This window comes from Netta rufina, assembly GCF_964035555.1.
Source record: "Netta rufina genome assembly, chromosome: 1".
Taxonomy (NCBI): domain Eukaryota; kingdom Metazoa; phylum Chordata; class Aves; order Anseriformes; family Anatidae; genus Netta; species Netta rufina.
Genome location: NC_140123.1, coordinates 19,552,958 through 19,566,425, shown reverse-complemented (window position 1 = coordinate 19,566,425; position 13,468 = coordinate 19,552,958). Strand labels below are relative to the sequence as shown.

Sequence of the window (13,468 nt, the reverse complement as noted above, 5' to 3'; positions counted from 1 at the left end):
GCAGAGAGGCTGGAGCCAGCCTCTGCTCAGTGGTGCCCAGTGCCAGGACAGGAGGCCATGGGCACAGCCGGGCACCCAGGAGGCTCCCTCTGAGCACCAGGCAGCACTGCTGTGCTGGGCGGGTGACGGAGCCCTGGCACAGGCTGCCCAGAGAGACTGTGGGGTCTCCTCCTTGGGGATCTCCAAAAGGCGCCTGGACGTGGGCCTGGGCAGCCTGCTCTGGGTGTCCCTGCTTGGGCAGGGCTGGCCCCAGATGGACTCCAGGGGTCCAACTTCAGCCACCCTGTCATTGTAATGTAATGAAGGGTGCTGAAGTAGCATCTTCATTGTAAAGTAATGAAAATCTACATTGTAATGAAGATGCTACTGGTGTAGCTGTATGAAGTTAGATATGAGAAATCCTGCCATTAGGTTTTTTTTCCTTAGGATTTGTGTAGAATGCAGAGCCATTTGGGAAAATTTCAGCCTTTATTCATACAACTGTTTGGGGGGACTGGGGGGAAGTAAAAACCCTTCAACATTTTGAAATATTTTTATATGCTTTTTATTTTGTGTTTACTTATTTCTCTCTCAGTCTTTCACTGAGGTCTACTTTGTGATCCTTCTTAAAGAGTATAATCACGGGATATGAGATAATAGTAAACATTTTGCTTTCATTTTAAACTTCTGCACTCCAGATTGTTGCACACCCTTTTTTTTTTTTTTTCCCTTTTTCCATTCTCATGCTGTAAAGACTGTGACAGTAACCAAACTAACAGGGAGGGAGAGGAATAGAAATAAAGATACCTGTCATTATAGCGACTGGGTAGGTCAGCTTTGTAACTGGTAGGAACTGTGTTTTTTGTTGGTATGCCATGAATTTGCAGTCCAAGGAGCACATGATATTCAGAAGGAGGAATCAGGTATATGTGAGTAGTTGAGTTCTAGTCTAGGTCTGGCTCAGCTCTTGCTTGTATCTGAAGGGTTTAGAATGCCTTTAACAGATGCTAAGATCCTTGTACAGTGACAGGACTTTGAAAATTTTGCAAAACTTTGAATAAATAATAGGAGTTGTTACAGCTGATGCATTTCATCCTGTAAGGTTTGCTTATCTCACTTGTGATAGTATCTGAAGATAAGTTCCATAAGAAATAACCCTTGTTCCCAAGGCTGTTTTGCAAATTGGGGTTGTTAACTTGGTGAAAGGAAAGGGGCTTGATGAAGCCAAGCACTCACACATTATTATCATTCTGGTGGGAATGTATTTTCTTACAGATACAAGGCACTGTTCAGAGTTAATATGTGAACTTGTACCTGTCTATTTCAGATAAAAATGTAAAATGTGAATTGCTGAATTCAGTGTCTTGGTGTTAGTGACAAGGTTTAGCTTTAGACAGAATTTGGACAAATACTGCAAGGCTTCAGAAGCTTGAAAATCTGGTTGTTTTTAAGGTATGGTAGGATTAACCATTTACTTTTTGTCTAAACTTTTTTATTTTGTTTTTGAGCAGATTGGTCTTCATTCCATAATTTTAGCTAAAGGACAACTATGAAGCAATTTTCCAGTCTTAAATTTCCCGTAGGGCAAAAACTGCTCATGTTATTATAAGATGATTATTTTTATAAGAATGCTGCATGTGAATACCCTACAACTATGAACTATTCATTTGATATATGCAATATTTGTTGAATCTTGTTAACGAAGCAATTACAGAATCACTCGTTCCCCCAAAGATGTAAAAAGAAGAAAGCAAAAGCACAGAGTACATCAGTTGTTTTTTTTAAACTGTATTTTCCAAAATTTACAGACCTGAAGCATAGAACAACCATACGTCTCGTGTTGTAGACCATGTTGAGGCTCCATACTATGTAAGAAAAAGTGTAAAGCAGTGATATCAATACAAAATACTCATATGTAAAACAAAACCTTTGCTTTAGATACTTAAAAGTACCCCTCATTCATCTTCCATATTGAATTTTGTCTGTTTTAATTCTAAATTATAAGGATTTTTTGAACACTATCTTTCTTCTTGTTACTCCCTCCCCACACCTTTACTGAAAATCCAGTTTTAAGGGAAGCAAGCACACTATATTGGGAAACTAAAATTGTCCATAATAGCTGCTCATATTCTTCTGTGAAATATTTTAAATAACTGCTTAGTGCTAATGCAAGGTGAAAGAGGTGGGATTAAATGACAGGTTGCAGCATTATATTTAGAACTATAATTAAGTATGAATGTGATAATTGTTTCCAGGATCTGGCTATAGATTTGCCACTAATACCCATTGTCTTGAGATCCCCAACTCTTATGATCCAGTTAGGGAGCATGGTGTGGAGAGAAAAAGGAAAGCTGATGACATGGAGTTGAAATTCTCCCTTCTCATTGTCCACTGAACCATTTTGTCACACTTTCTTCAATGGACTGGTTACTGGCTGCAGCTTGAGGTCTACCCCCCTGCTCCTGGAGTGCTTCAAGTCCAAGGATTTGGCCGTTCCTCTCTGACCACACTTGGTCCTATTATTTGCAGTGGCATGTGTATCAGCAGCAGTCCTCCACATCCTTCATCTACCCCATCATCACAAACCCTAATGGTTTTCATTTTACCTTCAGAGCCCAGTTCAAGAGCTAGAAGCTACCCATCCCAAAACAGCTTGCATGTTCGTCGTATCAGCTAGATCCCCTGCTGTCTTTGCCACTTCATCCCAAATCCCTGGCACGTTGTCAGCTGGCTGGAGGAAGTATAGCTGCTACTGCTTGATTCTGCAACTGTTCAGACTCAGCAGAGGAGAGCAAGTTGGCAGTCCCCATCCTGGAGGAATTACACGTTAAAACTGACAGTGTCAGAAACCTGATCACAGCTTTTAAACGTCCCATTCCCTTCTGGCTGGCCCTGGATGTGTGTAAAACACACAGGCACCCCATCACCAGCTGCAGTATTCGTTTCCTGGAAGGCTCAGTGCTGCCTTTCAGTAGGCCGTGGCCTACCTTGGCTGCACCCACTGATCTGCGTCAAGTGCTGAGTAGTGCCGCAGGCACTGACCAAGCTGCAGGTCAATGCTGCTGTTTCATGATTGTTTCAACTATGTACGAGTTGAAATCTTGGTACTCAGCCTTGTTTGAAAGCTTCAGGCTGCTCCATCACTTTCTCACAGCTTTTAGCAGTGAGTGCTGCTGGTGGCAAAATCATTCCACAATTAATGTTCAAATATGCATAGCATGTTCTGAATTTTACAGTGTCTTTTTTTCCTATTCTCACTATTTCTGAAATCCTAAAATGTAGATGTCTCTGTTTCACTATGAGAAACATAGTGAAGTTGTGTCCTCCCCTTCTGCCCATAAGTGCTGTTACTACTCTTCAGAAGTACTGCCAGCTCATATGATTTCCCTCATGGGTCTCTCGGTAGTTAATTTTTTTTTGGAAGACGGTTGAAAGTTTTTAGTTTTCTTGACTAATTGAATCTTTGGGTTTGGTGATAGCATCTCTGACTTTACTGTTTATGCTTTAATCAGTTTTCCCATTTTTCTAACTCCTCTAGAAGATACACACATGCTTAAACCAGAACATTATTGTTCCCCCATCTTAGGGCTTGTTCCATAAATTGATGGTTAACTTCAGGAGTGAGTCCTTTGGTGAGCCAGACATTAACCTGGCAAAATACCATTCACCATTTGGTTGGTTTCGGTTTTTGTTGAGTTAGCAAGCTGAATTTGGCTCAGCAATAGTCCAACAAGTAGCAAAGCTGGCAAACAGGGAGGTGCAGGACCATATGGCCAGGAGCAAGGGGAGTGGGAAGCAAGGGCAGCCTTTGGTAACAGCAAGCCATTAATTTGGCTCATCTGTGTTATTAAAGCATGCTCTCAGTGAGGCCAAAAAATACTGTGAATGTCACATAAGCATGTTGTTCATTAGGACTGTGCTATAAAAGCTTTAATTTCTGGTAGTCTCTTGTTGTGGCTACCTACTAAATAGTGAAGTTAATCAAGATGAGGTATAGGATTCTTTCAAATTACAGAGTTGGTCTACAAATACAGCCGTCTTTCTGCATGGATTTTTTTCTGTTTCAGAAGGAAGACGTTACAAATGAGGAAATGGCTGAAAGACTGTCTCTTCGGAAGCACCGCTTTATGCATTTTGCATCACTGGAGTATGAAGGAGAATATTACATGACACCAAGAGATTTCTTGTTCTCAGTAATGTTTGATCAAGTTGAACGTAAGTTGTTTTCTCATCATTGTATTTGTGAGAGAAAAGGAACTTGCAAGTACCCTTAACGATGTAATGTACAAATCACTGGGACAGGATTCTTTAAGTGGCATCAGCCATCAGAAGCGAATTTATAAATGTGCATATGGATTCTCACAGGCACCACCTTGTACGCTAGAGAAGTGAGGCTGATGATTTAGAAATCTGGTGACTTGATGATGGCATTACGTCTCTGCATAATTTGCATGTCTGATCAGCATGTAGTTCCTCAATTACTTACGTGCCACAGAAAATGGTAGGACTGTAATATAATGCTTGTGTCATTCCTGTCCCCGTTATCTGTCTGTCCAGTTTACCAGAAAGTACTCAAGTACTCTGTGACCTTTTTTTTAGATGAGGCAGTGATGGGAGTGACGTGAATGAGTGCAATGAAGTATAGAGCTCAGCTGTAGGTTTTTGATTTAAAATCTTTTCTGGTTTATAAACCTAGCTAAGAAAAAATGAAAATTGTTTGCATGTTGGTGGTGGTGTTTTTTTTAAATGTACTTTTAAAAGTGTATGCTTTGAGGAGGAGCTAGGACATTGCATTGTTTTCCTTATGGCTTTCTGACCTCATTAATCTGCCTCATTCATTAAGCTTCTTTAATCCATAATTTCCATGTTATTTTTTTAAGCAATATGTCTGTTTTCTCAAAAAAAAAAAAAGACTTTTATAGCTTTCCCAAGAATCTTTTGCTTCCGAGTTGTTCAGGAAGGTTAAGTTCCCCAAGTTTCAGTGTCACTCAGAAAACAAATTCTCTGTTAGTTCCCTGTTAGTACATCCGCTGAGGGAAAGGGAAAATCCAAGCTTTAATAATTGTTTGCTGGATAGTCTGCACATCCTAACTGACCTGTGAAGCATGTTGTATAGTAAACACTGTTCACAGCCTGTGATGCTCTGTTGCTCACTGCCTAGTGAGCAGGGAGTGTCAGAGTCACTCGAGGGTATCAAGAAGGAAATAAAGAAGGGAATTCAGAGCACTGTGGAAAGATGTGGAAGAAGGAGACTTGAACATACAGTGATTCAAGCCTGTGATTTTAAGGGAAACCTGGGACAGAGCAGAGTTTACAGAGCTGCTGGTGGTCCAAAAATAGGACACAACAACCTGTAATAAAAATAAAAAATAAAAAAGAGTTACCTTGTGTCTGCCAAAAATCTATAGCTGATAAGGGTGCATGGCTGCCCTGCTGACACACGATTTCTAATATTATACTAAGCTGAATATAAATCCTTAGAAGGGCTATATGAGCTTGAAGGTCATGGAGATTCTCAAAATAACTTTGTTTTTTTTTAAATATATGGCAAATGGAAAGCGTTTTTTTCCCTTCAAAATTTATGTCAGTAAGTTAAAAGCCTACAAGGGATTTTCTTTTGAGTTTTCCAGCCTGAAACAGTGGAAGACAGTGAGTACTGAAATTTTCAGTGTTGAAGGTGTGGCTTTCAGACAGTTGTCTGTGAAAGCAAGGTTAGAGAAAGAAGTGTTTTTCAATCTTAGCAGTTCATACATATTAATTGGTTACTCCAACTATAATAGTATACGTGCAGATTTTTAATGAAGTGGTATGCGGATAGGGTTTATTTGTAATGCAGCCAAGTTAATTTCAGATAATTTGCTAATATAAGTAGGAAACAGCTTCAAACAGAAAAGAAAAAATAATGACAAGAAAAATATGTGAACAAAAAAAAATCTTTGCACTAACACATATTTAGCATTTCAAGTCGATGTCTGGCTTACAACAATAGTATTGTAGACAATTCATAGAAAAATGTTAATACATGAACCTAATGCTCCTAAACATTTTTTTTAACCATCATCGGCGTGAATTCTTTGGCCAGTAGCATAAACACAATGGTAAGCATTTCTCTTCAAGTCATATTGCTTGGGATTTTAGGTTTTCTTGTAGCTACAAACAGACATAGTATTTGTTGGCTGAGAAATACGGTGTTTTGAGTATTTTAAAGTCAGTGGCTTGTTGATTTTGTTTCAAAGATTTTCTTATGAGTAAAGCATGCAGACTTACCTCAAGATTCTGTCCAGCTATATTAAGAGTAGATCAAGATGGTGAGCTTCATTCCAAAGCAGTAATCATATTTAGAAAGTTTTGGTTTGTATCAGAAAATGAATTCCCTTTTAACCCAGAACAATGGTTTTAGAAAGGGAAATAGGCAAGGCGACACTACTCCTAGAAAGTTCTTCACTTACTGGCATAGTGAGATGCAACTTTAAAATGTGATACTGCACTCAAATGGTAAGCCTTACAATGCTGAATTTAAAGTTATAATGATTTGGCTATTCTACACTTATTTTTTATTAATCGCTAATAAAATAAAAAATAATAATAAAAGGTTGAAGTACTCAATCATTCATCCTCATAAATATTTGCTTACAATAGTGGGAGTTTGCAAATTGGTTGTTGTGTGTACTAATACAGAAGGTCTAGTTCCGTCTGTAGGCTGTTGTCAAGTTTTGTTTTTGCTGTCTTTCTCAAAGCCGATAGCCCAGAACATAACGGCAGCCTTCATTCCCCAGGCCCCCAGAAATGTTCTCTCAAATGTGGTCTTTGCGGCAGATTTGGAAAGTTGTTTAGCTATGTTGGACCAATACAGCAAGCAAGTTCCAAAATTCCAGGTTCTTTACTCAAAACAATCTGCTGGCTGTTCTGTTACTTACCAAGGTCCAACTGAGACTGCTGACTGCAGGAGGGAAGATAACATCTCAGCAGGGCTTCTGTACGTCCTGAACAGTATCTTAGCTGTTATCCAGAAGCACCCAGTGCTTACTTGGAAGCACTGATGTCAATGCTGTTGCTGAAATGTAGCAAGTAATGAGCATCAATTTATTTTGGGGAATATAAGAATAATAATGTACAGTGAATTAGTATTTACTAATTTACTAAAAGTATTAGTATGTGGTTAGTATTGATAAAACTTCCCTTAAAGACTGCAGACCATAAAAGTAAATCGCTGATTCCTGAGAGCTATTTTTACTTTTTCTGTGATGATTATGAAGATTGTATAGAAGGTGCTGCAGTACTGCATATGAAAGAAATTACTGCATTTTCATAAGTCTCTTATGTGCTTGCTCCCTCTTCCTTCTACTTTTTTAGAGAAAAAATGAGCTTCAGAGTTATCTTCCTCTTTTCTTTGTGTACTCTAGCCTGTTTTCCCTCTTTACACAGCACTTTCTGGATAATTCTGTTTTCTACAGAGCTGTGGTCTTGTTTCTTCTCCTGGAAATGTTTATTTTGCTTGCTTTTTTTCCTGTATGCTTTTTTCCCCTAATGTTTTTATTCAATTGCATTCATTTATCTATCCTTTTGCAAACTGATGGTGTCTGTTCTCACTTTTATTTCTCCCTAGTCTGTTTTGCTGTTTGTTTTCTTTTTTATCCAGATGCCTAAAGAAGTGGTCAGGGAATGTGTCTGTCTCGTGTAAGCACACACACAAAACTGAACTGTGGACAATGCTAGAAGGGCAGGGATCACTATCCTCTGCTGTACTTTCAGACCTATGACTAGTGTGCTCCTTTCATTGGGTCCTAAAGAGAATATCAGCTTGAGGCCATGGCTTTTGAAATTAAACTTGAGATTGGATGTAGACAAAAAAGACTCAAAAGTGGAAGATTGATGTTTACATAGGGGATTTTTTTTACAACATCAGTAGTTAGAATTTAGTTCAGTCCTTGCCTTTCTCAACAGAACGAAGTTCCAGCAATATCTAGCCAGGATATGACAGTAGGCAGTAGTTAGGCAGAGTAACCATTGCCAATCCATCTTAGCTAGATGGCTTATGCTTGGGTTGGTGTTGCGGCCTCCTCCCATACATCGCAAGTGAGTACAAACCAGCAATGTTGCCCAAAAATCACAGAGTGAATCACAGAGTGGCTTGGGTTGGAAGGGATCTCAAAGGTCATCAGTTTCCAAAAAGCATGGGAGGAGTCCCTCAGCTCTGCCTGGTCGCTTTCACCTTGTGCCGCCTCCCCTCTGCCTGCACAAAACATTGTACAGCCAGGTGCTGAGCTCAGCTAAGGGACTAACGTGGGGTGGAGGGAGTCATTTCTTCCTGCTGGCTTTCTGAAGTAAGTCACTTGTCTCCAGTTTGCTCTAGAGCTGTGTAAGTGCTCCTTGGGAAGCTCGAGATGGGAAGGTGCAGAGGTGGGAGCAGTCCATTGCTTCGCCCAAAATGAAGCACCTGAGACAAGCTCTCCATGCATTCCTGGGCAAGCAGCAGCTTCTCATTTCTGCCCATGAGCCTCAAGGTGCCTCATGCTGAATCACCCAAATCTGATTTATTGCAGTGAGTTTAACTTCAAAACACCTTTAAAAGGTGAGAACACTGAGCAACTGAGCTGTGTGCACCCAGGTGCTGAGGCTGATCACAGCATTCTGTTGTTTTATTCCAATTCAGGCATAAACACTCCCAAACGTAAAAAGAAATAAATAAAAAAAAAAAAAAAAAAAAAAAAAAAAACAGCAAAAGGACAGAATGAGAAGCAGTCATGAGTAGGGAATAGTGGTCCTTATCCAACAGACTTGTTTTTTTGTTTTTTTTTTTACTCCCTGGTGATTTTCATTGGAGATTGCTTTGTAATCTCGTGTTGGTTTTCGAGTATAATTCATAATAGACCAAAGTAAACATGGTGGTATGTAAACCAGATGGGTAGTTGCATTGTTGGTGCTGGATCAAAAGTGCTGAAGCTGGAAAATATCAAAATATTTTAGCTATGTCCAGATTGTCGAGTGAATTCCTGTACACAGTTGGGTGGAATTTCTTACTGAAACAAAATCTTAGGTGTGCCCTTTGACAAAGTTGCAAAACATGCAATAAATTATGACTTATTATAGAACAATTTTGCAGATAAGGAAACAGATGAACTGTAGTGCAAATACATCAACCATTGTAAAATCCAACCCAGCTGATCTTGAACCCTGCTTGATAGACCTTAGTTCCCTAGTTCTGTTCATTTGCTTCCTGGTGCATAGGTTTCTCTGTTAATCATTTTCTGTAATACAGGCCAAACAATTGTGAAATCTTGGCATTCCTATTGATTAAATCACACCTGCAAATTTATTTACTATCAGGGTGATAATGAAGAAAAATATTTACAGTCCTGCCATTTAAGGAGAATAAGCTGATAACAAATGCAGGGTTTTGTGACAGACTTATTTTGTTTTGCATATTGACAAAGCAAAGAGCTTTATAGAGGAAGAATGGCACGATCAAAAAGAAATTTGCTTGCTTTTCCAGACAGTGTTTCACGCCAGTTTACCTTTGTAAATATTTGCTTAATTCTATTACTGTTAGTTGTTTTGAGGAAGGTAAAGCATCCGCCTTTCTGTAAACAGTGACAAACAGTCAATGAAATCTGGTATTCTGACACAGTGTTTGTGCTAGTATAAAACACCTACAGCAGTGTTTTGTACCAGTTAATTCAGCATGTACTAAATGCACCTTCGGGATGTTTAGATTCCTGCCTCTATACCATGTAGTATCATGTTAAACCATGTTACCACAGGGATACTCAGCAAACATTGCAAATCCATCAAGTCGATCTGGGTAATCTGTAGGATGCTAATGGAAACTGCAATATCTGATGCAATGATAAATTAATGAGAAAGGGGGGTTTTGTCACTCTCCTTACCATGATGTAAAAACTTTTCAATATCTGGTAATATCTAATAATAACATGAACTTGCATCCAAAATGCTTGCATTTTTAAAATGACAGATATAAGAAGGATAAGGCTCATCTGACTTACACTGGATTTTCATTAAAATGCAGCAGTATTTTTAAAAGACACTTCCAGTTTCATGTAACCTTGTGTTTTATACACTAATGTGTACTTAGGCTTGTATTCCAAATTATACAGCCAATGCTGTGTTAGAACTTCTCCAGAGAAATACCACCTCTGATGTACTTTTGGTTTAGAACATGTAAGAAAATCTGTATTAAATTTTGAGAAGGGCTAAAGATACAAGAATGTTTTAGAAGATGAAGGTTTTTCAATGCGTTAAATCCAGACCATGTTTATGTTCACTTTTCTGGAGAAGACTATACTATTCCAGAAATACCTTCCTCTTCCAAGTAGGAAACAAACATTCAGGTTAGCTTGTCTGATAGCAATTGACACCTAATACATAAAGATTTTGATTCTGGAAACACATTTGCACATATTCAGTCTGTATTTAGTGTATCGTAGCATCTTCTCTTACTGAATCACTCCTTTATCTGCAGCCCTTTTCAGAAGTTAAAACAGATTTTCCTGTGCTTGGTAACATGAAAATGCCAGAGGCAGTATCGTTATGGTTGAGTCCTAACACAACACATGGCAAAGAATATGAATGGGGTTTAAGTTTGCTTGGAGAAGCTGTTTGACTTAAGTTTTCTTTGAAAACGTGGTTGGCACAAGGTTGTAATGTGTTGGCAGGCTGGATATGATGCGTGGCTTTGCATTGCTACAGCATCAGCACGGTCAGGAATGTGAACGAATCTGAGGAAAGGATGCAGTGCAAGATTGCAACAGCTAGAAAACCAAGTTCTCCGTTGTGCTTTGTGGAGGTCAGTGCTCATGCAGTCGGTGGGGTTTGGAGAGCCCAGAGTGACCAGGCACTTTAGGATGGGCTGAATCAGTTTTTCTGCCCGTGTCTTGAATTTCTGCCTACAGGGGGAGTTCAGATGCCTGTACTCCAGTGTCTTAATGTTGACCTGAATGTTATGTATGATAACTAATCAAAATGATGTGTGTTATGCATGAGTTTCAGATCTAAAGCATAAGATTCAGAGTTGAAGGCTGAAACTGAAGCTTGTGTAAGCTGTGAAGCTCCATATGGGAAGCATAGATAGAAGTGTTTTACAGGGAGCCATTGGCACAGTTGGGAACTGAATTCAATCCTCCTGAATTTCTAACGTTATAACAAAGGAATTTTTTTTCTCTTTCACTTGGCATTTAGCAGTTTTTAGTACTGGTGTCTTGTTGTTGCTCAGGTCCTCCAAGCGTGACATGCAAACTGGGATGTGCAGGACAGACAGGGTCCCTTGCTCACTGCTAGATGGAAGGTAAAGGGAAGCAGTGGGCAAGAAGTGACATAATGGTTTGAAGTCATGATATGAATCTCTTGTGAGTTTTAGAGAATCAGCCACTTCTGGCCAAAGCCTCTTAGTTGTCATTTACTAATTTCTTAGAGTGGGGTTATGAGTGAAGGAAAATGGTGTTACTGCTGAGGATGCTGCATGCATAAGCAGATAACCAGACTGCTGAAAAATTCTGCATTTATAACCAGGCTATATGTGAAGTTGTCATGTACCTGGTTCAGATGTCCTTCATCATCCAAACATCGTTAGGAAATCCTACCACGACCCTAAGAAACTCTTTCAAGAAACATATTACATACATCTGGCATTTCAATTTCTCTTAACTGTCCAAATACAGCACTGAAATTGAAATTGAAATTTATAAAATACCAGATTGATTTGGATAGGATGTTGCTCCTCAGTCAATTGTTGTTAAATAGATAATTTTTTTTCTTTTCAGCAGCTGTTTGTTAGCACTGATAACTGAGTTACATAGACTGTCTGTTGCAACACTGATTGTGTCTACTGGACTGGTTTACCTAAAAATTAATTTTAAATTGTTCTTTATGTAGAAACAGTAGAAATACTGCAGAAAATCATAAAAACTTGGTAATGCGTATTCATGTTTGGACATAAGCTTTGTTGTGAAATCAGAATAAAGGCTTGTGCACTTTCATGGTGGTTGCATCACAGCGTACAAAGTAGCAGAATCTGAATTAGGATTCTTATGGGGAAATGGGATCTTCCCCCAGCAGCGGTCAAATCTGGCCTGTTGGCCAAGCTGCTTTTTGGTGTATTGATCACTAGCAATGGCACTGACTTATTTTTTCCTCTTGTTCTTCAGAAATGTTTCTTAGGCTGAGAGTCCCAGAAAGAGAAAGGAGATGCTGGGATTAGAGCGGAGGAGCCAGGCAGCAGCCAGGGAGCGTGCACAGTCCAAGGGGGGAGCAGGAGGAAGAACTAAACTGTGGTGGTCAAAGGAAAGGGAAATGCAGCAAAATCACTTACAAAGGAGTAGGTTTTGCCATCTCATTGCACAGTGGGGGGGTGCCTTTGGGGAACCCTGTTTCCATTTCCATGCCTTCATCCAAGACAACACAGGAGGTACCTGGGATACATTTCTTGGAAGGTCAGGCAGGGAAATACATTTTTGATCCTTAAAACTATACTAAGATTATATTAATTAATTTGTATTTTTGTGTCTATGTCTGCTTGAGACAACAGCAAGGTTCTAATAAGCTCCTGGCTTTGTTTTGATCCTTATTTTTCATTTTGTGGCGATGCTGACTGGCTAGAGAATGACACAGAATCAGAATTCTTATCTCTATCGACTGCAATGCTTGCTGATTAGTTAAAAAATACAAGACACCATGATTTCAAGATACTTTGCTAGCTATTCTGCTTTCTGAGGAGCAGTATTTAATGAGGAGGTATATTGCAAGTTCTCAATGAATGAAAGCAGTTTTTTAAAACATGGCGCAAGAACAGTATCGATACTAAAACTGGTCAGACTTCAGCTGAGCTGTAAGTGAGAGGCAAGTGGTCTCAACGCACATCTTGAAGGATTTAGTTATTTAAAGTGTGAAAGTTATTGGTTATTTAATGGCACCTGAATGGAAAACAGATTCCTTGAAAAGAATGAAAATATATTGTGCGCATACAGAATACTTGTAGTACAAGTAATGGAAAGATCTGGTTATTAATAACAGGAGCCTGCTTGTTGTATAAACATCGTCTGCCTTAGAATTTCAGAAGTCTTGCAGCAGTTTCTGCTTTAGTTAACTATTCCAGTTTCGTGACATGCTACCGTGATATTTAAAATACTTAACAGAGAAGTCACACTTCTCTTTTGTAATACATGTGGGCAAAATTTAAGAACTCCTACAATTGTTCTTGGGCTCTGAATATTTTTCCTATTTGTAAGGACTTTTTATTTTTGTGGAACACCACGTATTATTTGGACTGCATTTATAACATAATTGTTGACATACCACCAAAAATATCTCCTGGATTTTTTCTGCCATGGGTTCTGAATGCTTTTTTGACAGATTACTTCAGTATTATTTCTTTAATAAATTCAGTGGAACTTAATCAGTTCTGAAACATCCTGCTTAACTGACAATTAAGTCTTAACAGATGTAGCGTGAAAATCAGACTCAATGAATTTTTATC

General features: G+C 39.0%; 1 protein-coding gene across 1 annotated transcript in view; it reads left to right on the top strand.

The window, feature by feature from the left end:
- MICU2 (mitochondrial calcium uptake 2) overlaps nucleotides 1-13,468 on the top strand; it is a 151,144-nt gene that overhangs the window by 81,355 nt on the left and 56,321 nt on the right. Inside the window, exon 2 of the mRNA XM_084305885.1 lies at nucleotides 4,047-4,194. Coding sequence (XP_084162011.1) covers nucleotides 4,047-4,194 — 148 coding nt within the window. The remainder of the gene's footprint in view (nucleotides 1-4,046; nucleotides 4,195-13,468) is intronic.